Source organism: Pezoporus flaviventris, unplaced genomic scaffold, assembly GCF_033815535.1.
Source record: "Pezoporus flaviventris isolate CSIRO_AGI_PZ_B2104156 unplaced genomic scaffold, CSIRO_AGI_Pfla_v1 ptg000063l, whole genome shotgun sequence".
Classification (NCBI taxonomy): Eukaryota; Metazoa; Chordata; class Aves; order Psittaciformes; family Psittacidae; genus Pezoporus; species Pezoporus flaviventris.
Genome location: NW_026892611.1, coordinates 7299179 through 7327133, shown reverse-complemented (window position 1 = coordinate 7327133; position 27955 = coordinate 7299179). Strand labels below are relative to the sequence as shown.

Sequence of the window (27955 nt, the reverse complement as noted above, 5' to 3'; positions counted from 1 at the left end):
TTCAGAATTAAATGTTCTCCATTTATTGAGCATCTAGTTTCAATCAGCATTTTCTAGGCATCACAGCAGGAAAGAACTTTAGCATGACAGCTGAGCAGCCCTTCTCATTTTTACAGAGGTCTTCCCTGATGTGCAAGGGGCAGCATGGAGACATATAAAAAAGGAATTAGGATGTCCATACTTGTTTGATGCTTATTAAAATTCCACGCTTTGCTTTCCCTTCTCCCCCAGTGATGCAGTGTTGTCTGGAAAGCAGGCCACAATGTGGTAAGAGGAAAAAACAGCACAAAAAACTCAACCATAATTACAAGCCTCCAGGGAACTACAAAGAGTATTGATGACCCAGTACACTGACAGCCTAAGTAAAGCAGTTGATACAAGACCTTGGTACAAGTGAAACTGAGTAAGAATGCTGGTTAACTTGCCGTTCAACAAGTATTCTAGTCTTACATGTACGTACAACATCTCTTCAGCGGTGTTCCTAACTTGAGGCTAAGCAGAAACTTCTGGTTGCATCAGTGACCATCACAGCCAGATGCCTTTCGTGTGTGGGGCAAGAGCAAACAAAAAGCCAACTGCATTCACAGAGAGGTCAGACAGGCCCTTTCCCTGCTAGAGGCTTTCTATAATGTGGGTGTTTAGCACCAGACTCCCAGCTCACTCCTTCCTTTAAACATCCAGCATCAGCCATACCTGCAAGCTTGTACATCTTAACAGTATCCCACAGAAACATTCCTTCCTTTGGGGTATGTGGGTCATGGAAATCACAAACCATCTGGGCAAGAAATGAGAAAAATAAAGCTTTAAACTATTTGGTGAAGTTTACAGATGAGCCTGTTGAGATACTCAGGAAGACAAAACAGAGAACACTGTTGAACTTGCTGAGAGCAGCAAGTTCTAGTTACCTTGAATTGCTGCCAAGTCTCTAGCTACACTGCGGAAAGGGAAAGGCAAAGGCAGGCAGCCCTGGTGGGAAGAAGTCCACTGCTAGGTTTAGGAAGAGAAGAGTAGCTTCTTCCCAGTATTTTGTTCAGGAAAAGAATGGCACTGTGCCAGGGGAATTCTACACAGTCCAAACTCTTAGATAAGTGAAGAAGGGGGAGCCAGCTGGTGGGAAAGAAACATCCTCACAAGCAGTTTCAGACAAGCACTCCAGCAGGAAATAACACCAGCTATTCTCTCTGGGCACTAACAGCGCTGAAGTACTGCACACAGCTGCCTGCCTACACGAGCAGGCTATCCAACTAAAAGCTAATTTAACTACGGATTTCTCAAGATAATTAGTTACCCTATACATAAATGTGAACATTAAACACATCTGTGTTTATCTACACTGCCTGTAGGAAGAATACCTTTACTTGTAAGTCATCTCATACTTACTAAATGGCTTTTTTTTTTATCCCCTATGGCTGTCTTGCCTCTAGTGACCATCATCTCCTTCCACCCCAGCCCACCCCTCAAGAAACCTGTAATACAGTACTGTGTAGAGCCTTTTAGTATTTCATGTTGCACAGCAACCTGAAATAAAGTCCAACCAGCTCACAAATTAGTGCTGAAGGCTTCTTACAAGCTGACTGTAACACTGTAACTCTTGTTTTATTAGTGGGTTATTCAGTGCTGTTAAAAGCTGTAGTAAACCTGTGACAGAGCAGAGAACAGTCAAGTAGTTGCAAGTTCATCTACAGAGTTTCTTTGGTAGAAAGGTATTTCAGGTAGGCTTGGAGAACTCCGATTAGCAGGTACTCTGGGATGGATGAGTATTTGCTCACTGAAGGGTAAAATATAGTTACAATAGGAAGAAAGGTGTGACTTTTGTTTGCTTTTTAATTACTCCAAGATGAAATACAGAATGTCACATTCAAAAGTGTTTGCTGACATTATGTTGTTGAAGATGGTCAGGTAAGTTGTGCTCCCACTGCAGTTACCTTTCCTATTCAGACACGCAAGACAGCCAGTTTGACACATTGTTATTGGAAAAAATTATATTTTGGAAGAACTCACTACAGAAGGTGACAGAATTCCAAAAAAATCAAATTACATGAAAATATACATCGCAATTTTCTTTGTACATTAGGTGAGGAAAACTCTGAAGTAGAAGGCAAAGAATATGAAGCGCCACAGAAGAGAGAAAAGGGAAAAGGAGGGAAGCTATTTTTGATACCAAACCCAGAAGTAGTTAGTTACTTGAAAAGCCTACAGATGTGCATGCTTGAACTCAACCTTGAGAAAAAACAAGCCTCCCATATGCACCTCCCGCCCCACAGACAGGCAATGAAAAAGGCAAAAAAGAAGAATTCACCCATAAAAAGCAGCTCATTCCTACCTTGGACTAACTTAGTCAACTGAACTTCCAAATAAAAGCGCTCAAGTGCCTTGGAAGTTAAAAATCCAGCAGGCTGCTCAAGGGTGCTCCATGGCCAGTTTATTGCTATACCCAAGTCAAGAAGTATGTGCAACTAGGTTTAAAAAGGGGGTGAGAAGGGGAGAAAAAAGCACCTTTGAGACTACAAAGGTCATCATAAAGATGACACAAGTAATTGATAGCAAATCCTTTCAGGGCTCAATTCGGACAATTCTCAGTTCTGACAGGGGGGAAATAAAAGTGAGCACATTTCTCAGGAAAAAAAAACAAAAAAAAACCAAACCCCAAAAAAAGAGATACTAAACTTGAATAAGCAAGAGATTTTAATTAAGCCTCAGTGGGTCAAAGGAAAATTAAAGTGGGGGAGGAAAAAAAAACAACACAAAACCCCAACTTTGTCCTAATCAGTTTTTGTCTGACATGCTTCACAAGGTGGTGTTGGTTTGTCTTTTAAACTGAGAGGAAACAATGAATAGGGAGAGAAAAACCTGCTAAAATCTTTAGAATTTACACGAATCTATTCCTAACTACAGACAGCATTATTTGGTACAATGTGTATTTGTGGATGTACATGAACAGTATATATATTATCCGGATCATGTTGTGCTATGTACACATCTTTACAATTCTTCCTGAAGGTTAAAGCAGTTCATTAGATTTCAAAATGCGTAATCATCTTGTGTTGGCACTTGTTAGGCTCTTGTCAGCATTGATAACTGGCATGTTTTATTGCAGCCCAGTTCCAGCCAGTGTTTGCCAACTTGTAACAACAGAAGTCCAGCAATAGGTGGGTAGAGTGCAGGAAAAAAAACAGTGCCATGTTTCTCAATTGGAGACCTACAAAGAAATCACAGGTATTAAAACCCCTCATCACCCTCAATTATCTTAAAAGATGTTTAATAGTGTTTCAGGCTCAAGGAAGATAATTACTCCTTGTTCAAGAAGTTTACATACCTCTAAAGAGAAGATGCATAAATCCATAATCACCTGAGAAAGACTCTAGTTAGCTCAGCATGCTGTGTATCCATGCTCAACTACCAGACTTTCAGGCTCCTCTTACTGGTGTTGCTTGTCAAGCACATGGTGTGCAAACACTTGATTATTTCCACATGGGGCTAAATGCTTGTAGATTTACCACTGAAACCTCTGTGCATCACTTACTGTGAATGATGGATGCTGCTTCAACAGCAGAGTGCTGTAGAAAATGGCACAGCAGTGCTTTATTAAGCAGTTAACATCACAGCTACCAAGTCAGACTGTACTGTTTTGAAACTAGTTATACAGCCCCTTCTCATCCAGTTCATCCCCCATCACTTAGGAGTCACCAGGACTTTGAAAAGCTTTTGCCTTCCAAAAAAGCAACACAGCCAATTACTTCAGTATTTGTCATGCGCATTGTTTCACCACGGCCGAGTTTAACATAGCAACAGAGCTGAGGTCAGCTGAGGATACGCTGGAGCGTTACTCACAGTAACTCCCTTTCTCCAAGACAGAAAAAAAAAACCCTATCAGCCACATTAACAGTTCTTACACTCTAGTTACAGGCAGCTGTACAAGACACTCAGTTCTCTTGCTTACTCTTTTGATCATTATTAAGCATTTTTCATGCTCTCTCTACACTGGAGAAATCTCTGTTCAATTACAGTGTTGCTGCAGAGAAGAGATACTGCAGTACTAGTCTGTCACAGATGGAGCCTTCCCCCAGCCCCCACAATTCTTACAAAAGCACAAGAAAGGAAGTATCTTCTGTACAACCCTGGTGAAGAAACGCTCACTAGCAGGAGCATTTAGTAAGGTGTTCTAGTTGTTCAGACAGCATAAACCCTTTAAAATAGATGCAGTGCCATCCCCCAAGTCTGTATGCTGAAGCTAACTGGCACATATGGTTTGGGGCTTCTCCAGCCAATGGGTCAGCATAGTTTATTTGCCGATCCAACCTTTAAGAAAAGGCAGCTTCAACATGAAGCTCTGTTTTACTTTGAAAAGCAGGAGTGGGAAATTATTAGCTACTTGAAGTTTTTCCTTAGCATACCAAGGTTAAAGTGACCAAAGGCCAGATATTTTAAAGGACATGTTTTAATACAGAGCTTTCTGCAAGAGCTTATTGTAAAGAAAAAGGTCCCATTAACATTAGGATGGGATTGCTCAAATAAGTACCTTGAGTCAGAAGCTCATTTTTAACAGGGTGGCAGAAAGTACAGCTCTCGGTCACAGCTCTCACGTCAGCTCTCAGGTTAAAACTTGTCCAGGCTCTCAGATATGCCACAGTTCAGCTTCAAGCATAATGTGACTGTTTTTCTGAAGCTGTTTCTACACCTTCCTCAATAAAACAACTTTTGGGGCTGATGAAAAGAACATCACCTTTCTTGATACTACTGATGGGTAAATACCTCACCTTGATCCTTTCTGATGTGCGAGCAGACTTTCTGTTAAAATTCCCAGATACCTGAAACAATCCTTTGTGAATGGTTCCTAACAACCTCAACAAAGTCTTGATTTAAAACCTTCCATGCAACATGCCAGCAACATCTTCAAGACACTCCACAGGTTTATATATGACCTTGAGATAGCAAGACAGGATGCTTTTAAGATTCAAATAAGTGTTCTTCACAATAATGAGCATGACAAAATGATTAGTCCCTTCTATTACAGCTCCAGTAATTCCTAGGAACTATTAACAAAGCAGGATAAATACTGATAAAGAGAATTTCAACTTCTGAACAGCATAAATGCAAGAGAACTAAAAAGGTTCCCCAATCTCAGCAGAAGGGGCTGTTCCTGCACTTGAAATTTCTTTTAGTCTTTATTTCATATCACATACAGCTGAAGAACTCCACTGAGACCATGCGACTGAAGAAAGAGGTCTGGGTGGTTTTTTGCCTTTGAAGGGAAAAAAAATTAGTTCAGCAACACTTGGGCAGGAAATCTTCAACTCAAGTAACTGACTTGTCTTTGAAATGTTACTTACCCTGAAAAAAGTGAAGCTACTAGCTGCTGAATAAGTGTCACTCAAAAGCAGTTTCTTGGCTTTTTCTTACACAGCGGGCAACTTTTCTTTTAAATTCTCCATTTCTGTCTTCTCTCCATTCTTTCTGCAATTGAATAGACAGCTTTCAGTTGCCAGGCCTGTAACAACATACAAGTTCTAGGAAGAGGCTTAGGTGTTTATATATTTTCAGCCATGGGCCATAGGCAACACCTGAATTTGCTTACAGTCAGAGATAGTCACTGCAAACCTGTGTCATCCAGGACATTTGGAAGCTTGCTCTGGGTTTCTATGCAAACTCCCCACAAGAGAGTGAACAGCCCTTCCCCCGGTATTTTAGGCATTCTCCAAGGCTAACCTGGTGGCTACCAATATTTCACAATGTCTAGGCTGAGATCTATTTACTTCAGTCTGCAAGTAGCAGCAAACTCAACCTGTAGACCACAAGCTGTTGTTAATGGGTTAGATAAAGTGTCTTTAATTGCAGTGATGAAAAAAGGTACATGGCTACCGTGGAGTCACACTGAGATTAAGACAGTTGCAACTCCCTCTCAATTTAGCCAGGCACTCCCGCGTAGAAATACAGGAGTCACAGTATTGAGAAGAGACACAGCAGTGTCCTTAGAAAGGAAACACCTCCTAGTTAGATATGGCTGCAAGATACTGGCTCCATGGGAAAAACCTGAATAGAATTCTCAGCACACTTCTGAGGATGTTGTCTGTGACAGGGATCTGATTTCAGAACGGCACAGATGAAGAACAGTGATAGAGATGAACAGGAAGACAGGCAAGAGGCAAGTCTGAATCCAGAGATGTGCACACTACAGGATCATGAAAACCCACAGGGAAAAGTGCAGCCCTTTTTCAGGTTTTTGGGCCAGCCTCATGACAAGCTCAGATGAAAGCACAGGAGCATCATACAACGTGACTAACGCTGACATGTTGAGTACTGCCTTGCAGTTAGGCAAGAAGTGGTGAGAAAACATGAAGAACACCTTATTTCATTTAGTAAGTTCTACAGTTCTTAGGTTTGGATAGAAGCAATATATTCTTACTGCAAGGGTGAGCAAAGGGGTCCCCATTGTTTGACCTGAAGCAACCGAGCACACAACAGCTTTTCACCCCCCTACTCGGAGGGAAGGTTGTAGCACATCCGAATGAGAGAACTGGGATAACTGACACATCCTAATGTTCACACCCCCAAGCTCATGTAGCCAGTCAGCACGTTGGAAAGCCCAGCATGTCTTACCTTCCCAGTGAAAACACAAATAAGGCCACTGATTAATTTGTTCTTTTTCAGCAATTCATCCACCAAGAATTTTGTTCCTTGGACTGGGACATGGGACAGCTTACACAACATGGCTTTGGGCCAAGAAAAGCATTGAATTTGTGCCCTCCTAGCTTCAATTATTAGGCTTTGTTCCCATTTTTTGTATTTGTAGTTCTATGAAGCAAGGGTTCAGAATTGAACAGCAAAGTTTCCTATTTTACAGCAATCTCTCCAAAACTCTCATTTTAGATCAACTGTTCTATCTGCTTCTCAATATTTGTTTATTCAGGCTCCTATCCCTCATTTTAACCCCACTCCAAGAGACAGTACTCCAAGATGTACAGTTCATTTTTCCAGGAAGCAGGTATATGCCCTGCTCCTATAATGCTGTGAACTACCTGTAACACTTTAATCTCTAGACTCACCTAAAACCAGACATTAATGAAAGCAGACAAAGTATCTTTTAGTAACTGCCAAATACTGTTGCTGCAGTAAGCTTGCCCATAGTAAACCAGATAGAAGACATCTTGATAGCAGCTCAGAATTCTTCATTAGACTGTTGAGTATGCTCTGGTTAATATAAAGGAGGCAACCTACAATCCAGAAGGAGATGCTACGCTGCTCAAGCGGCACACCGAGTTCCAAAGTTACTTGGAACATCTAATACCACAGTCAGAAAAATAGGTCCTAGCGTCCAAAATGATGCCTCAGTACTGTCTTCACTGTCTGATTTGGATTTAAGTTTTTGCTCTTTCAAACGGGGCTAGAAAATGCTGTTTTAAAGCAAACCTTTACCCTAAGGTTTAGGTACACAAATGCAGAGTTTTCCATCTAGTATCTCTGAGGCAAAAGTCCTCATTCCTGAAGTAGCTGACAGAATGGGGCAAAGATAAAAAAAAATATAAAAGCCTTGTGATACTAGGAAGGTGACAGGCATAGCTAAAAGTATAAGCTTTCTCCAGCCTTAGGTCAGTTACATTCAACATACATGAGCTTGTAAACTGAGGAATCCTAATTGTACTTTTAGCATTTCATTAATAACTTGCTCATTCCAGTGCTCTCAGGTTTGCCAGCAGAAAAAGTCCATGTTGTCCTGGGACAATACTTCCTCCAGAGCTGAAAGCCAGATGCCTGGGCAGGCTTTTCAAGGGCATTCTCAAAGCACAAACATATACAGTCAATCCTGCTGCTTTAACCCAGGAAGACTCCTGTAGAGGTGGATGCAAATGATTATACTGAGGGATCCCACCACATTTGCTTCTTCCATTCAAATCAGTAATCTGTTAACAGGTTATATCATTTCCAAAACACATTTTTTTGTGCATTATACTAATAACATGTTAAAAAAAAAGTTCCAGAATATGTTAACTTCTACAGCTAAACTTAATGGCAGTTGTAACACCTACGTGTATATATATCCCCAAGATTTTATAGCCAGCTTCCTTGAATTTCATAAGGGTGAAGGAGCTGAAGTTTATCCATTAAGTGTCTCTGTGCACAAGCTATTTACTATAAATAGAAGTATTATTGCATAGGAGAAAATCTACTGCCTATGGAATCTGACAGCTTTCCTTTGCAATCTCCAAGAGATTTCCCAGGTCTAACTAGTAACTGTGTTTCCCAACATGACTACTTTTCCCAACAAAAACATGTGCTAAGAGGTTTTTCCAGAAGTTACTGTACTGTTTGTCAAGCTAGAAGCAAAACTCCATTTCAAGTTTAGGTTTCTACACTGAAAACAATCGGCAGATCAAGGAAAATCTTACCGCTGCATCAACATTAGCAGGAGAATCACCATTGGGATCTGCCAGCATAGAAATAACACTAATCATTATAGTTTCCACTGTGTGAATGGGAAGCCAGCGTTCCTCAGGTTTTTCATAGCCATATTTGTCTTCTCCAGGCTCATGAAGAATTGAAATGCAGACATCACCATTCTTGTCAACTACAAAACAGAACAAGGCATATTTCAGTAATGAACAACACGCTGGCATTTCTTCAGGACAGTTATGGAACTGTTAGTCTTCACTCCAGCTTGTCTGGAAGCATGTTAGTGAAGACACTATGAAAAAGGAAAGTCACTAACTATTACAGAACTCCATCTGTAACAAACAGGGTTTGGTGGAAGTCTGTTATTACACCTGGACTTCTGGCAGAGAGGGCACATGGGGAGGAAGAACTTAATTCTCATCATACTGTGACTTTCAAGACTATTTAGACAGGCTTCCACTAAAGCTTTTTCTGTTCAGCAGACTAGAGAGGGACTTTTTTTCCACAGCAACAGCATCAGCTGGATATTACTGCAGTGTACTGGAATATAGTTTAAGCTGCTGGAATTAGAAACTGCCTACAAGTAGTCTGGTATTTCCAGAACTGAAACTAGCACAACATCAAAATATTCCTTCTGTCCCTTATGATGGGAGCACTGCGCTGGACTCCTCCCAGCTTTCAACATAAACAGCTTCAATAATGACTTTAGGAAGTGAAGGATATTCCTCTTCCCCAGTAAAAAACTTCCTCCATTCTATTTTACCTTCCCATCTATGTCCAGCAGTCCATAAGTGAATGAAGCATTAGGAAGAATCTTCACTGGAGGGACTGAAAGATGCTGTTATCTCCTTTCATGCTTCACCAGAGGAGGACAACCTTGGGCATTCTATACTGAACTGCCAAGCTCGTCACACTAAGCTGAAATATTTGAAGGTATAACAAAAGAGACAGCTATAGAAGGCAAATTTCTCCTCAGACTAGAATTTTGCACTTAGGAAAAAAAACACCAACCCTGAACAGTTAAACAAGAATGCAAGAAGCTACTGACAGGAGCTTCTGAAAATACTTTAGGAGCAGCCTCTTGGAGCAGCACTATTAAAAACTCTGTCATGGTTATTACTCCTTTATGAAGTGATGATGACGATGACAAAGTAAATGTAGTTTCCTATTTCTAACATGAACAGAAATGTATCCATTTGTCTTCATCACATTTGAGCTCTTAATTGCAAAAAAGAAATTGAAACTTTGACATTTCTTACCATTTGGATGCCAGATTTCCGTGATGAATTTCATTTTTGGCGGCCTCAGTGGATAGTCTTTTGGAAAAGTAAGATGAGCCTTGAAAACACCACCTTCACTGGGGAATCAAAAATATCTTAGTAGAGTTTCTTGTAAGCTGAAGATTGGAACTTAGTGATGTAAAAGCTCCGAGTTTACCCCTCACACAGCTTAACGTCATGTTGGTAATTAACAGTACCAACACTGCCATATGCAATACAGAGAGTTTCTAGATTGAGAAGAAACTTTCACAAGATACTGTCAGTTCCCCAACACTGTATCTTTTTTAGAACTGGGAGGATGTTCCAGAGGGGAAAAAGAAAAAAATTACCAAAAAGAAAATTAAAAACTGCAAAGGAATTCACCAGCTGGAATTACATTGTACAGCAAAAAAAATTACTGCCAGTAACTCCCTTCTCAAGTACAGCCCAGCAAATACCTGTTTGTTTTCCTTCTTTACACACCTCAGTCCCAATTCCTTGATGTCAATCTGCAGCAGTAAGCCTCAGTGACAAGTTACAGAAAGCTTTATAGTTGTGTTTACAGCGTTGTTTTGTAAAGACTTCAATGCTACCTTGTCAACACTAAGCTAAAGGGACTCGGACATGACAGTGAAGTGTTCTGCCCACTCAACTGGAAAACAATACTAAACAGGAGACATCCAGTTTTTACATGGATTTACAGGCACGTATTTAACTAAGGCAGCTGTTTGGTTTATTTTAAATAGCTACATTTCAGTACCCAGAATAGTCCCTTTTGAAAAATGTGAAGGGCTAACATTCCATGGAAAGCTTTGCAAATGGAACACTTGGCCAATGGAAGTACCGTAACATTTGCCCTGTTACTGTCATTGAAGGTTATAACGAAATTTGAAATTGTAAAGGCTGAAATGACAAAAACTAGAACATAACATCCAAAGAAGGTGGCACAAGATGTGCAATAAGACGATCTACTCCTCAGTAGCCACACAGACAAAAGAATTGGTGTAAGAAAGACAAAGTTGTTCAGTGCAGTTTGTCCCCCCTGTATTGTAAAGGAGCCAGTATCCAAAGGCCAGAGGCTACTGAGGAAACACCACCTTTTACCACCATTAACCAAAGATGTGCAATTCTAGCAAGTGTCTCAAAAAAACCCCAAACCACCCAAACCCAGAGAGCATTAGCTCTAAACAACCTGGCTCTCAAAATAAAGCAGCTGAGGGTATCTAAACCTGCAGCATTAATTTTCCACGAGTTTTAGAAAAGGCAGGCAGTCTCCAAAGAAACTTTAATCCTGGGAAGGGTTAGAATTCCAGAAACATTCACTATTCTAATTGTCATACTAGTCAAGGCAAAGGAGAGTTAGACTACATTTGATGATAGCCCCAAATTAATTTTCCTTTCAAAGTGAAATAGTTCTTTCCCTTTGCAAAGCAGTAGATCCTCCAGCTATTGGGCTGCACTGGCATCCCTGTCAACCCTCATCATCTACACATAAATACAGCTCTTCAATTGAATACACATTAGAAACCAGTTCATGAAGTACAGCTGTTAATTGACATTTGTGCCATTTTAAGCACTATTCCTGATCACAAGGGGTCTCTGTCAGAGTCTAAAGTCAAACTGAAGTTTGAGAACTCTGAACCACCTGATTGTGTTCAATTATACGTATTTCTGTCACCATAAAACAGACCAGGGAGGAGGATGCTGTATAATACTACCTTGAAACACAGCAACTATGAAGTGGAATAGAAGACAGCTTCTTATCTAAAAAGCCTCAAAACAAGTTCAGCACCTTAAGTGGGAAAAAAAAAAAGCTATTGCAATTTTTAAAATGTAAGAGGTTCAATTTGAAGCAGTATTTCTTTACTGACAGTATTTAGAAAATGGCCACGAGAATATAATAGAGCCACTAAAGACTGGTCAAAAGAGGTCAACAGAAGTTGAAGAATTCATCTCAGGCAAGACTTGAGAGTTATAATGTAGTGAGCTTGCTGAGAAGCAAAGTAATTCAATTACTGTGTTTAAGTACTTCAGAAATCTGCAGACAGAGATATACAGCTTCATGTTGGAACTAAAACTGACCTCAAGTAAATGCCACTAGGCTTTTTGTATTAGTAATTTACCACTGGAACAGTGTAATGAAGGAGAACAGAGCTCATCTTCAAGAGCTACACTTTCAACTGACCTCTTCCGGGCACCAAACCTTTTCCCAGGAGCTAGAGTAGATGATCATGTATAATCTCTATGATAAAGAAACTGCTCTCTCAATTAGCTAATTTTTTGGGGTGGGGGGCATGGTGGTGAGAGGGTTTAAGCCAAACGAAAACCCAAGACACTGCATATGCCAGAATGATTCAGGTACTCTGAATTTCTGTACACTTCAGGTACAACAGTATAAAAACATAGAAAACTTAAGGTCTTGTGTTCAAATGCCAATTAAAGAACCAGTCCTTAGAATAAGGAGAGAAGGTTTTTGAAGCCTGCTGTGCAAGGTTTGCTAACAATTCAACTTTGATCAGCACAGAAGTGCTCTAGGTCACATAGCAAAATCTATCTCAAACTGACAGGACTTGAGGCTAATTCTATGGTCTGATGCAGTTCCCCCAACTACATCCCCCTTGAACAGTTTCCTGCAATCACCAGCATGAAGTTGGAATGGTTTAGAAGTGTACTATCAGGTAAACCGAAGCTTCACAGCAATAACTGAAATCACTGGATTATACCTGCCTTACTTAAATACATAAGGCAACAGAAGCAGGATAGCCTATTCCATCTCATTTCTACACAAGCACAAAGGGATCAGTGTTACCTTTTCCCAGGGGAGCAAAGCAGTCCTATACAGCAAATGTAGCTATTTACAGGTATTTTACTAGCAACAGAACAGCATTACCTAACTTACATCAGTGTAAGATTTAGATTAACTTCTACCCACTCAGACCAAACTAGCACTAGTAAATCCAAGTTCACTTAAGTTTCTGTATAAGTATCAGTACTTACTATAGTGTATCTGGAGGACCAATAATAAGGACTTCCCATCGATAAAGATCATTGTCATCTATTAAGCCCGCTGAAAAGCCTTCCACTGGATTTTTGTTGAGCTCTGTGTAGGAAAAAGAATTTAAGAGTGACTTTAGGTGTCTATGATAAGCATTTGCTGGTTTTGATCATGCCTCTGTACTTGACAAAAAAAAAAAGACAAAAATAAACATGATTTTCAGCAATTTGGTACCTACTGAAGGACTTATGGCCTGGGCGAGTATCCTCAGCTCCCTACCACACACAACAGCATGCTGCCAGAGCAGAGACCCATAGCCTGATTCTGAAGCTATCCAAGTACACCATGAGCAGAAGGGCCAAAGTGACTCAGAGCTGTGGGACATGGTCTCCAAGATACCAACAGGTGGGGGTACAAGTCGAAAAACAGATTTCCTACTAACAAAAAAGCCATACTGCTTTGGAAGAACCCTGCAGAAGCCAGATCAAACTGAAGTCTATTTTGAACTCCAGAAAATGTTAACAGAAAAAACAAAATCACACTATCTTTTTATTTAAAACTAGCATCCCACTTCCCTTTTTTGAGAATCTGAAAGCATTTGAGACCAATGCATTCTGGAGATAATGATTTACTACATTCTGAACTACTAGAAGAGAACACTGAAGATAAAAACCCTGAACAGCGTAACAGCTTATTATTTTATTTCACAGCTTTATCTACTAGTGGTGAGCAATACAGGATTCTAAGTTTACAGGCTACTTCGTATAGTTACTGCCAGATAGAAGGCCTATCTGGAAATAGTTATGCAGAAGTCAGACCTAGGTGTAGACTCTACTGTAGAGTTTCTGTGTCCAGCCTGATTCAGGAAAAGGCATAAGATTCAGAAATAAGCCCTTGAGTTCTGCCTAAAATTCAACTGTGTAATATTCTTCAACACCTTTGGGTCAAAACCTAATGCAAATGCCATACTGATGCCAAATCAAAAATCTTGATCCAGCATTTCCAACAGTACAAACAAAGTCCTAATGGATCTTGGCTATTTAGGATACGGGAAGGGAAGAAAAAGTGATTCCTTCAAGTGGTCAGTAATTTCCAGATTAAATTAGGATTTTTTTCAATTTTGCTTTACAATTTCTACTGCACTTACTTTAGATTGTACAGCCCTCATTATATTCCACAGTACAGTTAGTCTCCATATTCCCTCTTTGCAAACCCAATAGCTGTATTCCATGTCGATTTCTAGGCACTGCAACAGACTGAAGTTCAAAGATCCTTAAAATGCCCTCAGGTATACGCAGAAGAACTCCTGGCAAGAACCTCATACCTTCATGGTAAAAGGCTACCTTTAAGTCCAAATTGGTTTGCCCAGTCACTGTTTGCCAGTTAAGGTCTTGACCCTTTAAAGCACAGTTAAAAAACTGCAAGAAGAATCAACTCAAGCCCTATACAGAAGGGTAAAAGCTTACACAGGGAAAATAAAGTGCTCAGCTCATATGAAGGACCAAGGTCCTGAAGAGGTAGAAAGCAGGAAGGACGACTTTGTGTGGCCACTGAGAATTCAGACTTAAATTCATCCACCAAGTGATTCAATGCTAAAACTGTAATAAATATATTGGAAGGGGTTTTCATAAAAGCTCCTCAGCAGGGGTTTAGTCAACACATGAGGTCAACCATTCACTCTCCAAGTTGCAGGACAAAGGCTTAGTTATTGAACCAAATCATGCTTTCTCAAGACAATGCTTGAGGCAAAAGACAGCATCACAGGCTCTTTAAGCAAGATGCAAGCTTCAAAACCAAGAACTACAGCATGGCCACACCTCACTAAGCAGACAAGTTTTCAGCCTCTGGCATCTATGAAACATTGTGGAAACAGCTGCATGAGTTTGAGTAACAGTTCTATTTAGTTTCAGGTTAAAGGGGCAGAGAAACCAGTCAAATGTCTCACACGGAGCAAGGCCTTCACCAGTCCCCTACTAGACACTCCTCCAGCATCAGACATTGAAAGTTCCTCTACATCAGTAGTTGAATCAACCTCCTTTTTCACACAGGATTAAAATATTGTATTAATTGTGCAGAAAAGCCATCTCTGTTCAGGATACTTCAGACATCCTTCTAGCTATTTATTAGCATTGTAATACAGAATAACCAGCATAACTACAGAAGTCAACCAGAAGAGTACGGATATCAGATTTGAATATCTCACCTTAATACATTCAAACTTGAATTTAAGCCTCCAAAACACGTTCCCTCATTTCTGTGTTCCACAGGGAGAAAAGGGTTTATGCGGAGTTCTGTGCACACTGAAGCTGCTCACATTTAGCTTCCTTATTGCTTCCCAGTTATCACTTCCCACTGATAAGAATGTAAAAAGCCTACCAGAAGTTGACTGAAAAAAAAATCAGCATACTTCTCCCTATCTAAATATACCACACTATTTTTGAGTCCAACACACACCATTTTCTTCTCTGTTTCTTGATCCGTGCTATTTCAATTTCCTTTTACATCTGTTTCAGCCTCCAATAACTTTTTTTATCTTCAAGTCCTTTGAACCATTTTTTATGTATTTGTTCCCACTGAAGGCCAGCTCTTACACTCTGACTCATACCTAAGATCTTGCAGCACTACATTGCAAGAGATCTTGTGAGAAAGAATAAGAGCATTGGATGCCAACTCTTGTAATGCAGACAATCTGTAAACTGTATGAAAGGGACAGCCATTGACAAAAATCTTCTGTTACAGCAGCTATGAAAATCTGCCTAGTGGATGTTACCTATAAGGCAAATTATGATGTTACTACTTTTACAGGAGGGTGGCATCAGTCTCTGCCTTGTAGAAGGTTCTCATTTTCCTTCCACAGTAGCAACACTGAAGCATAGTTCAAATACCTACTGCCTACAAGAATACTTTGAGGTAAAACAAGGGATATAAGTTCAGGCACCTCCTCCACTAAAGGTATGCTGAATTAAATTAAAATGAGCTTTCCATCTAGATTATCTATGCTAAACTTAACATCAGTTAATGGCTGGCTGGCAAACAAAAAAGAGAATCTCGGGGAAGTTTTGCACTGGGACATGAAAAACATCATCCTTGGCTGCTTTACCATGGACAGCTAAAAGCTGCTACTCATTAAAACTTGTAAACACTGAAGCCTAGGGTTTGCTCAGGTTTTTTCCCTGGATGTAACCAATGCCGCATATCAGAGAAGTTAACTAGTAGCATCACTTATCTCTTGCCTATCTCTTCACAAGCTGAGACTCATACAGCAGTGAAATCCATATACCAAAATCCCAAATGAAGAGGGCTGCCCCCACGGCATTGTGCTCAGCCCCCTAGGTCTGCTGCCCAGCACCAAAGGAGCCTCTGGCACACCGACACTGTGCTCAAGAACACCAGGCAACTGTTCTCTGTGTCTGTCAGGTCCCGCCAACTACAGCTGTTAACTACTCACAGCCCAAACAGAGCATTTCCCAGGCAAACACACAAATGACGGATATACTTTGTAAAGTAAAGGATTCAGTTCCCTCCTCCAGGCAGGGAGAGGTGCAACAAGCTCTTGGTGCAGGATCCTCTACAAAGCCTACAAATCCTAGGAAGAGCAGAGAAGTCAGATACCTATAAAGAACTGGATCCCTCCACTTACTTCTTCAATCCTGATTTTCTTTGAGATTTCTTGTTTAGCTAAAGATATGCTGTACTTTTTACACGGAAAAAAGTACATTAACACATTTCCACCCTGCCCATGCCTAATTAAGTGCAATTTACTTGCTTCTATTGTATATTACACTCTATGGCTTAGTATTTGCAAATTATTTTCTGAGTTTCTGACAGTTTAATGCAGTAGAGATTTTTATTCCCAGAGAAAAACAACAATCTTGCATTTAGTCTAGCAGCAGTTTCAGGTAGAGCCCTCCGCACCTCAGGCAGAGGCTGACAGCCAAAACAGTGCAAAGCTGGGCAGCTGCCAAGCACCAACTTACTGGGTACAGAATCCTCTGGCTGCTTATAAATTAGACATTCAGTTCCTTTAATTCCAGTCCTGAACCATTACCTGATTTGGGAGGTGAAGAAGACTAAAGGCCCATAATCTAACAAAGCTTTAAGTCCCAAACAGCCTTTAATATCCTATACCTACCCTCTTACAGGAGCTACCAACACAACACAGCACTCCTTCAGCAGTTTAGCTCTTACTAAAGCAGAACTAAGTTACCACTGCCTTAAACTTGAGCCAAGGCAGTACCATAAACTGTGCTTCCAGTTTCAGTGTTTAGTTTACACCAAGCTACTGATGTTCCCACACTCACTGCCTTTATGTAAGCCAAGAAACTTTCACCAATCCAGAAGCAAAACTGCGTCAACAAAATGACTAAGCAGAAAGAGTCCCATGGCCGCATGGAGCAGCTATGTACGGCATCTCAACTTTTCAGCTTGACTTTTCACCCACCCAGCCACTGCATAGGAACACTTCAGTGTATTTTAAGCAACATTACAGTACAAAGCTTTCAAAAATATAAGCTTCTGTGTTACTTTTAATAGCAGTCTCTTCAATAAGTTGACACAGTGGCTGAGTTGCGTGCTGCCAGTGGATTGAGCCCAGCACAAAACCAGAGACCAGAACATCCTAAGTCCTAGCTAAGACTTCTGGAGAAATTATCTACCCAACTCTCAGTGTCCAGAAAAAGCAGGCTGCAGCAGAGCTTTCCATTTGCTTGGTTTTTTTCGTGGTTGCTTTATGAGAGTCTCAGCGCTTAGCCACGAGCTTCTAACCACTGCATAAACTGGAATCCCTCATTCTAGACTCTTCCCCTCCATACCCCGATCTGTGACTTCCACATAGTTATGTTACTTAACTGAGATCAGTAATGATTTCCAAGACCTCCCTTTCTGCCTGCACACCCGGCTGTAAGTCTCTGATTCTAGATTAGAGCTGAGATAATGATAAAGTAACATGATATCCCTGTACAGATGTATTCCCAGAGCTCCCTTTATTATCTGCTTCCATCATGTTCTGGCTTGCTCCACAAGCTCATCCAAAAAGTTCAGACAAAACAGAGCACAAGATATGCACACACTCCTAATAGCCGCCTTGGCAGTGACAAATTAGATAGCAACTAGAACAGAACACCTCTAGCCACAGAAGGACACTAATTATTTTGTAGTGAGACAGGAGCAGTGAAAACAAACCTGCCTCAAGAAGGGATTCTATCAACCAGTTCAGTAGTAGCTTTAGATTAGACTCTTCACTGTAGCCCGGCAACTAATTTCCAGTGCTCCATGCTCACCCCATTGATAAGGGCAGCACTACAGGCTTTTACAGATGTGATTCTCCTCTCGCTACAGAGGATTTCTAGGGAGGGTTGAACAGTTAGCATTACCTGGCAAGTTGCTATCAGAAGTTACATCAATGCAGTGCTACACAGCTTTGTGTACTGCTGCATCAACATGCTTCGTTTGCCATCTCCTCAGCTATACCTGCATACCCTTTACAAGGATTTGCATAGTGAAGCAGGTTTTGGACGGATGGAAGACATGGCTGCTTCAGCTCTGCAAACAAGAGGACTGCAGCACTTGCCCAAAGGGGAGAGGCAGAAGCTCCTAAAACTGCTACTGGAGGTCTGTGGATTAAGGTGGTTGTTACCAGGGAAACTTGACTAGAGGTTGGGATTCTTTAACTAGTAAGGTGTCACATTATTCTAGGCATGAACTAAAAATAGTTTCTTGATTGTGTTAGTTCTGTAGTTCCATGTTCACATGAGTTGTGGCATACCTGAAGACAGACAATTGAAAGCTCAGGTTAGCTACTTAATTGAAAACTGACTGTTAACACCCTAACCAGAAGCTTGAAAGGTCTTTGGTACTGTCTTGCTTCTTACAGTCCCTTAAGCCCACAGCAGTGGTCACTGACAGACATTGTCAATGCTCCTTTAGACACTGATTTCAACATAAAGGTCTCAAAGCCAGCTCTCTCTTGCAGACCACAGATACCCAGCTACTGATTTGACCCAGTAACCCAGTTTACCTAGACCAGGATCTGTTCCCATGCACCATTTTACCTGAGAGTCAGAAAGACAAGCAAGAATGGGGATGACCTATTTTGAGACATTCGCTTTCTGCAGCAGTCTTCATGCCATAAAAGCCTTCTGTTTACACATACTCAAAGCAGTCCTTTTCCAACATCCCACACTTACCATACGCAGAAGGAAGGTCCTTCCCTGCTCCCTCCCCATTCGCTTGCCAGTAAGCAAATGCCTGAACCCAGTAACTAAAGAGCAGAGTACATTGGGCCTGTTAAGCCCCAAGTCTTCTCTCTGAAGTTGGAGGTGGTGTTCCAGTTACTATCCTGTCCAAATCTGCTTCCATAAAACACTGGAAATAGAAAACATACTGATGAAAACCTCTGCATTCTGTAATACTGTTTAAAGCTCTGGAAGAGTTACGCTGCCAGAATTAAGCTGCTCAGCAGTAAGTTTAGAATGTATATTCAAATTAGTATTGGTCATGTAATTTTGGTAGAAATTGAGAGATCCTGTTTCCTGAAGAGCCTTCTTTGGCTAGCCTGCTTGAAGCATGCTGTGTATCCCATCACACCACAGTCCAGCACAGTTACATCGCCCAAGTTAAAGTGGAGTTGAACAGGTCTGTCAAAAAAAAAAACAGAAACAAAAAAAAAAAAAACCAAAACCACTACCATTTCCAGCAATGTCTGAATTCTGGGGGTAATATGAGGAAGGGAAGAACTGGAATAGTTAAAAAGATTGGAAGAAGTCTGATTCATAAGTTCACATCTAAAAGGAAGCCAGTATCTCACCAGGAAGCATTCAGGGCCACATTGGTCTATCACACCCAGCGTAACAGAAACACCATCTTCATTTTCTCCTCAGTGTCTGATGCATGTTTCCACTCTTAAGGGTCAGACAAGTGTATGGTGGGTACACATATCTGCCTGTATTTGAGACTGTCACCCTCAGCAGCATTCAATAGGGACCTTATCAGGATAAGTGGTTTCTGAGACTATGATCATCTCATCCCAAAGCAATGTCAAAAACAGGTCAGATGAATCACACTCTCACCTACAAAGGAGCCTACAGAGCTTTCAATGTCTACTGCATGCAGCTGCTAGAATTTGGCAAGTCAAGTGTCATCCTAAGTGCCAGTCATATTAATGTAGTCAAGTTTAGCATGGACAGCAGGAAAGTTCATTAACTTGTCAACTTTATGAGTAAAGCTATAAAAACATTCCATCCAAGTATCTTCCAAGCAGTCATATGCTCACTAGTCACAAAACAGCACTCTGAACAGAACTAAGAGCTCTAGGATACTTTACATACAAGAATAGAACACGATTCCAGGAAATCCACTAGAAAGTCTCTACCACAACACTATGCCATGGGGAGATGTTAGCAGCTGAGGAGGTCAGCAGAAGCTTTCCTCATCGTATACGTAAGTTATTGTGCAAGCTGAGGACACTCTTCCAGCTTGTTTTTAATCTTGTTTGTAATATGAATAACAGGTTTGCATATCCTAATTTGAGCTACATTGTTATTCAGAGTTGTTTTAAGACATTTCTCTAAGTGACTCCTGACAGCATCACCTTTTAGGTCAGCACCAAGTGCAAGCCACCTAAAAAACAGCCAGCTTGACCTACTAGGTGTTGTAATAACTGCATGGAAATAGGTTTCCTTAACTAACATTTCACATACAGAAAATCTGTATATGAAAGCCTTTACAAAGGGTTTGTATCAAGAAGTCTAAACCTGTACAAGCACCACGAACATCCCTGCCTAGGAGAGCAGTTATTTTTATGGAATCCTATTTTATTAGATTTCTGTACTTAATGTTCTTACAAGGTCTGGATATCTGATCTCTGTTCTACCTGATATGCCTTGGACCTGGGAGTAGGCAGGAAAAGCAGGTATGAACATTTACACTTTCCAGGCTGTCTAAAGCTCAGACCCACAAGATTCCATAGAGTGATCTTGGCCAAACCAGTTCACTGACAGACATCCACACTGAAAACTGAAGCACAAAGCAGATGCAACATGGCAATAGCACAGGCCTGCATGTGAAGTGCTATCCAGATTCTGCTCCGATACGCTGGGACAAAAAGCAGACAGTGTGAGTGTCAAGAGTCTCTTCCCCTCTTCCTCACCCAAGCCACCTGCTCTTCTTTCTCCAGGCATCTTAGTTTGTTCTAGTATTTAGTTCATACTTCCAGAACAGCAGCCACCTTTCACTTCAGTTCTACTTCATTAGAACCCAGTCTCTACACTGGAAACAAAATGTTCTATTTCAGATCAAAACAGAGGTCATACTAAACATATTAGTGGAATAAAGTTTAGCAAAATGCTTATCTGAGGGAAACAAGTTTTACCTACAAAGTTCTCTTATTTTCCAAGTGTTTAGAACAGGCTTTTGGGGGAACTAAAAAAACCAAAACCTACCACCAAACCCAAAACCCAACAACTTGTACCAACCACAAAAGGGACTGAACAATCCTGTCTTAGTTGAATATGCACAGACTGTTCCAAGTCTCTGATTTTTTTTTTTTTTATTGCAAGAAAGAGCTACAGAAGAGTCAAGGCAGAATCAGTTATAATCACAACATGCGGCTTGAGTTGAAGAGAATTCACTCTACTTCATTTAGCTACGATTAGTTTCTCAAACCAAAGTAGTTTATAACAAATCAACAGATCCTCACAGTTTACACTTCTGGAGCAAATAACTCTTAATACAGAAGTTGGAATCGCTACCAATCACACAAGGCGAGACATTTCAATGGAATTTGTTTGATTTAACATTTCCATCTCAAATAAAGATGTTAATGAAGCAGGATTTCCTCTAATGAAGTATTTTCTCAGTAAGTATTAATTTTGCTCCTATCTCACAGGATCTCCAGCAGCATTCTCCCATTCCACTATTCTCTAACAGAACAGAAAAATCACTTTACTGTCAGCTATGTCTGTACTTTGGTGTAACTTACACTGCCTTGTTTGGAGGAGCAGAGAAGGAAAGAATTCCTAATTTATGATAAGCTTGGTTCCTTCCCTGAAGGATTAGTAAACTGACCTAGCCAGAGCCAACTGGCTGTGACTATAGCTGCCCCATCAAGGGGTAAGCTTATAAAGCAGGCTGATACTGCTTCATCCTGTTAAAACAACTGGTTGAGTCATCAAGGCCCTCCATTCCGAGGATCAGCTAAACCTCACTTCCCAAAACTGCCAGCATGCCTGAATTTTTCCTCTTGTGACTGCTGTCATAAATACTCTTCTTTGAAGAGGCACAGTTCAACTTATTTCTGCCAGAGGAACATTCAAAAAAAACTATTAAGTGCAGCTAGTAAAGTTTGCCACAAGTCACCTCCATTATGTTATTTGCAGTGCAACAGAAATTCAGGCTGCTGGTATTGCTCTAACTCTACACTATAGCAAAGTGTGTGTTTTAGCATGATATTATCTATAGTCAGCATGAGCAAGGAGCTTTGATGATTCTGTCAACACATACTCACAAGAAACAGAATTATCTAATCTGCTGTAATGGGGCCCTACACTGCAAGAGTGTGAAGGTGAGTGGTACACACATGCTGTATCTAAGCATCCCAAAAAGGCATGAGAGCAACAAAGATTGTTATCTAAAAATATAACGAGTCCTTTAAAAAAAGCAGGGTGGTTACAGCATTTTAAGTGGTAGTGAAGTCAAGTTTGACATGGCCAGGACCTTGGAGTCTTAACTATAGAGGATAACACAGAATATTACTGCCATACAAATCTCTCCAAGGAAGCTAACAGACAGACTAGCATCACCTTAATACCTCAGATCAGTGCCACTCAACTGATTATCTTGTAGACAAACCTAGTGTAAGCCAGGAAATAACCAGCACTCCAATGTAAACAAAGGTTTCTTTCACAACCAGCCACCCAAGAGAGACGCATCTCAGCTTTGATCTAGAAAGTGATCTTAATTCTATAATTCCCTCAGAATTTTCACTACTCAAATAATTTAAAAGCAAATCCTGTGTAATTGGCAGAAATTCAGCCCACTCAACATTACACTGCAAGACATTTTCCACACAAGTAAAAACCATTGAGCTGTCACATTAAGTATTTAATAGTTTTCTAACTTGTTAATTTAATTTTTAATTAAGACATTTTCAGTTTGAAATAGGAGCTGTGTCCACTCCAAACTGAAATAATGCCACATTTCTCCTGTTTTAGAGCAGTATTTGTGCAGGGTTTTCTGCATCCTAAGTTGGAGAATATTTACAACCCACTGCAACTGGGGCCAGCAAGGGCATGGCTATTGCCCTGGTTTCAGTGATCCATGTTTATGTTAAAGAGGACTTGCACTTCTGGTTCCACTGTGTGCTACCAATTTAACTGCGTCCTCCCTGCATGATTTTGCTGGTTGAACTAGACAAGTCTGCCTACTCTAACAAGTCTCTGTGTCAGCAAGGATTTGGCAAAGATGAAATAAAAGCAGTCAGAAATGGCTCAGTCTGCAACACCCTTGGGCTTGACAGCTCTGGAGAGTGGAAGAGAAGCATTACACTCAGTTGTCTCCTGCCTCTTTTTAAAGAGCACGAAGTTTTGGGGCAGTATAGAGAACACAGATTGTCCTCCCCCACCTCCCCTGGGGGATGAACTCTGCCAATCTAGTGCTGTACTGATCTGCATACTTGCAGTTGGTTTTGATTTCTTTTTTTGGGGGGTGGGGTGTGTGTGTGTCAGAAGCACTTCACTCTTCTAGTTTTTCCTGCACCTTACCCATAAGAAAAAATAGACAGGTCCCGACTTCTATTTCACATTACTACCAAGGCACAACAAAGTGTCTTTGTTCTTAAAAAAAAAACAACAAAAAAACACAGACATCTATAAGAACAAGCACTACACTGAATTTTAAGACACTTCCAAAAGCTGTTTGAGCTTACAATTAAGTTAATTTGAGACGGAATGGCCATTTATCTTTACAGATAGGCACAGAAAAGAACCTCCCTTCAGCTCCAGCTAGCCAGACTAGTACTCTAACTGGCTTTGGTAGTCAGAGATCCCCATTCACCACTTCCTTTAAACACTTAAACAAAAACTACCCGAAGTTTGGACTGTCATGATTTGAACTGTTCTTGTGCCTAAATGGGGGCAAGCAGGAGTCAATACAAGAACAGCTACTATAGTGATTCCCTGGTGATACAGCTCATTGTTTCATTAGAAAAGGCACTGAGAAGCTTAGTATTTGAGGGGTTGGGAGGGAGAACAACAACCCACATCTCACTTGGAAGTTGGATTTTGTGACTGTCATTGAATATCCCTTCTCTTAGAACATTACCAGCATCCACAACATGCCACTTAAGATGACAAGTGTGTGTATATATGGTGCTGTGATACTATTTACCTGCTCAAGTTACAATACAAGCCAGCTTGCTCAAGAGAAAAATGGAAGCCTGTCTTCATATGCTTATTGAAGCAACCTGGGATTATGTTGTAGAGTTTTGTTCTGCATTTGGGCAAGACCCCTGGTTTTAAGTCTCCCCAACAATGAAGAACTGCCAGTTAACCTTTACTTTAACAAAGTCTTCAAGACTTAAAATAATTCATTAAAGCGCCATGTGCCACAAACACTTATTTTCCCCATAACGTCTTTGTCAAGAAACAAAACATATGGGAGACAGAACAGGTATTCGTGCTGAGAACTACCGTTGTACAGTCCTTTCTCCTCCTGTCACTGTTCTTCCTCCTGGGATCGAAAAGAGCTATCCAAGTCCTCACTCATTAAAAAACTTTAATATTCCTCAACTGCTCCACCTTCATATAGGTTTTGGATTGCCCCTTCAACCTCCCTCCACTTCTGGATGTCTTGCTCCAAGTCCAACAGCTCCAACTGCAGATCCCTTGTGCTTGAGTAATGTTAATTTGACAACTGAGTGATCTAGAGCAATTTAAGGTAGTTTAGATCACATAACTCGTATCCACTGCCTGTTCATTGCCCTCCAAAACCCAACTATTAGGTTCAACCCAGTGACTCACCACACTTGACATAACACAAAAGCCGAATGTAGCAGAAGGGCTGAAGAATCAGCCTCACCAGGGGAAAGAATAAGTGTTGATTTTTGTTTTGAGGTAGAACAAGTAACGTGGGTGTAAACAAAGGGACACATGGGAGCAGCTGACTTGGAAGAATACAGCCAGTAGGGAAGAGGGATCAGACATCATCAAGCTCAGCCTCTGCATTGCAACTTTAAGCAACCTGCCATCAGAACAAGCAGTGTCAGTCTAGTTTCAACTCAGCCCAGATGTTACTTAGGTTATCATAAAGAAACTATTTTCTTTCTTAAGTCAGTTACTCCAGATGGCACTTTTGAAGTACTTCAGTATTCACCACACACAAGTAATGCACAGTCACTTTTAATATTGTTTCAATTTTGTTTCAAACACATATAAAAGGCTGCCAAAGGCACTGATAATACTTAAAACACAACACCAGCACCCCAAAAGAGATGCATGATACATGCAAATGGTTGCAGTACTTGAGTAAGCAGAGTTGAATCAGTAATAGGGGTAACTGGAAAAGCTTACCAGTTTTTACCCTTACAACAACATGAATCCTTCAGAAAAGAAGGATCAGAAAGGTAACTAGAAGTTAACCCCCAAATCTCACAGTCTAAAACTGTACTTACACACTCAAAGAGCATGTGCTTACAGAAGGTCTTAAGACCTCACAAGTTAAAAACCACACACACCAGAAAGCAACAACTAATACTTATTATCAATAGGCTTCAACTAAATGTCAAGCTTGCTTTCATGGAGCACAATTAATCAGTTAAAAGCGACATTCCAAACAGCCAAAGAACTATATTAGGTTACTAAATGCTCATTTTGATCGAGTTAAGAGAGTAACTGTTCTAAACTACTGCTTCCCTAGAGGGATCATTTATAGGAAAGAGAAGCTTTGCATCAACTCCAGCTCCTATATTAAGCCTACACCTAGTGTTATTAGCACATCCAAAGGTACAGCCACCTCACTGAATGTCAGTAGCAACTTCAGTAGTTACTAAGGCATTGAGGGTCATACTTATGGTCAGGAGCCCAGCCACTGTATGTGTTAGGTTCTTATTTTTTAAAAGAATGCCACCCTAAAGGGGTAAAAAAAAAAAAAATAAATCCCCTGCTAACAGTTAACTACGTTCAAGTGTCTCAAACCAATCATCAACTAAAACCTGGAGATAATGCTGAAAGTGCAACAAACATATTACTGTAGCTCGCTGTACCTGGTTATGCAACTTCACCCCCTTACTGCTAACAGTGTTCTCTTCCACCCTCACGCTTTCAAAGACGTTACTTCAGTCTCAGGCCAAATCCTCCTCCGGGGATTGCTGTGCCACACCGAAGCCCCGTCCCTTTGCACAGACACCCAGCACACCCCAGCCGGCGCTGTAACTGCCCCAGTCCGGTGCGCTCAGCACGCATTTCCTTATCGGGGTATGAGGCAATTTTTACGTAAGGGACGAAAAAGGCAATGGGATTCTCCCGAGGAGCCGGGCGGACCCGCGCGTGTTCTCGGGGGAGGGGGTTACTGTACCCCGGCTGGAGGCGGAGGCCGCGAGGCCATGTGCGTGCGGGGCGGGCCCTCCAGCACCCGCTGCCAGCTCCTTTCGCTTTAAATCTGGCAGCGAGCGACACATGGAGCCGCATTGTGCGCCCCGCGCATGCGCGCCGGGCCGGGCCGGGCCGGGCCCCCTCCGCGGCCCAGGCAGGGCCCGCGCTCGACCGGCGGCGCGGGGACAAAGGGAAGGGGCGGGAGACGGGAGCAGCGGTGCGGGGCTGAGCTGCGGGGCTGCTCCCCGCCGCGGGCCCGGCGCCCCGGTTCTTCCCGTCCCCGGGCCCAGTCTCTACAACTCCTCCTTCCCTGCACCCGTCCCGCCCTCTCGCCCCCGGCGGAGCCCCCTCGCTCCTCCCTGTAGACTGCCCCCCGCAGCACGCGGCGAGCAGCCCCTCTCGCCCTCCCCAGGGCGGGCCCTCCACCACCCCTCCCCTCCGCCCCGGTCCTGCCCGGTCCTCTCCCCACAGTCAGGGCCTGCAGAGCCCCCAGCTCTCCTCCTGACAACAAAGGGGGAAGCGGCCTCCCCCTCCCGGCCCGCCCTCCACGGCGCAGGGTACCGGAGGTGAGGGTGGGAGAGGGGAGGCGGGACGGGGGCACCTCAGGTCCTCACAGGAAGGTGAGCGGAGGGGGCGAGTCGCCCCGACCCCGAAGTACCTCTTCCAGGGGGGCTCCCTCGCTCCGTCCTCCGCCGCTTCTCTGTGCCTGACAAACACCCCCTCACACCAGAGGGCTCCCCGCACACAACCCCCGCACCGCGGGGAGCGAAGCCGAGGCTCCCGTCTACCTTGCCCGCGCCGGGCAGACAGGGCTGCAACAGCGGCGCGGGGCGGGAGGGGGGGCGGCAGGCGAGCCACGTCGTTGCCAAATTCCCACTTCCCTGCCGGGACGGGGGCAGCGAAGGAAACGCTTCCCCGCCATGCCGGCCCTCCGCACCCCTCCCCCCGGCTGCCCTGGCAGCGATCGCCGGCAGGCTCCCCCTCCCCCCCTCGGCCTAGTTCCCTCAGCTCCCGGCTGGGCAGCAGAGCGGCGGGGGGGCTGTAATCTCCCCTTCCCTCTCTCACACGCACCCCGCCGCCCGCCCGCACCCTCCCCGAGCCGGCGCCCCTTCCCCCATAACAGGCCCCGGTTCCTGAGAGCCCGGCCGGCCTCCGCTCCCCGACAAGGGATCGGCTCACCTCTCCCCGCCTCCCCGCTCCCGCCAGCCCGGGTACCTGCTAGTTGTCTCCGCAGTAGCAAGGCGGACTGGAGCTCCGTCATTCTCCCCCTCTCTGCCCGGGGAGGGAGTCCCAGCGGCGGCGGGGACGGCGCGGCTCCTGGTGCTGCGAGAGCCCGAGGCGGCGGCGAGTGGCCCTCAGCCCGCCCGCACCGCGCCCCCCGGGGGTCTGGCTCCGCGCCGGCCGCCGCCACAGCACGCAGGGTCCCTGGCAGGGGAGCGCGGCCGTGGCTCCGTGCCTCCCTTCTCCTCCTCCTCCTCAGCACCACCACCTCCTCCTCCCCCCGCCCGCCAGGAATTTCACTGCACTCCGGGCCGCGGCGCGCAGGCGCACTCCGGACCGGCCGCCGGCCCTTCCGCGCCGCCATCTTGAGAGGGCGGGGAAGGCGGGGGGGGAGCCTTCCTTCGGCCGCCATGCTGGGAAGGTCCCCTCTGCACTTCCCCCTTTTTAAAGCCTGCAGTGAGGGAAGAGAAGTCTATTAGGAGGAATGTCCTCAGGAGGGACATAGTGCG

The 27955-nt window shown here is 42.9% G+C and overlaps 1 protein-coding gene and 1 long non-coding RNA gene across 3 annotated transcripts; both read right to left on the bottom strand.

Moving 5' to 3' along the window:
- UBE2G1 (ubiquitin conjugating enzyme E2 G1) lies at window positions 1–27825 on the bottom strand. 2 transcript variants are annotated; one of them, XR_009746421.1, is made up of 7 exons: window positions 27441–27825; window positions 12645–12747; window positions 9648–9745; window positions 8385–8563; window positions 5331–5454; window positions 5184–5242; window positions 1–3199 (listed from the first exon to the last, which is right to left on the bottom strand). XR_009746421.1 is itself a non-coding variant. In XM_061470377.1 (6 exons), the coding sequence occupies exons 1-5, from the start codon at window positions 27808–27810 to the stop codon at window positions 5368–5370; spliced, it is 837 nt and encodes a 278-aa protein (XP_061326361.1). In that variant the 5' UTR covers window positions 27811–27825; the 3' UTR covers window positions 1–3199; window positions 5331–5367. The 2 variants fall into 2 exon arrangements, 1 of the variants encoding a protein (XP_061326361.1); XM_061470377.1 differs by lacking the exon at window positions 5184–5242.
- Window positions 13203–17250, bottom strand: LOC133278000 (uncharacterized). Its single transcript, XR_009746422.1, has 2 exons — window positions 16139–17250; window positions 13203–15412 (listed from the first exon to the last, which is right to left on the bottom strand). It is a non-coding gene; the product is annotated as an uncharacterized LOC133278000 (long non-coding RNA).
- Window positions 27826–27955: the final 130 nt, after the last annotated feature.

What these genes read in the sequence shown, in the direction of transcription:
- UBE2G1 (XM_061470377.1), bottom strand. Translation starts at nt 27,810, where the DNA reads ATGGCGGCGCGGAAGGGCCGGCGGCCGGTCCGGAGTGCGCCTGCGCGC. An exon ending in GGAAATCTGGCATCCAAATG is followed by an intron (nt 8,564 to 9,647) that starts GTAAGAAATGTC and finishes TCTGTTTTGTAG; the next exon opens with TTGACAAGAATGGTGATGTC. An exon ending in CTGCTAATGTTGATGCAGCG is followed by an intron (nt 5,455 to 8,384) that starts GTAAGATTTTCC and finishes ATTCAATTGCAG; the next exon opens with AAAGAATGGAGAGAAGACAG.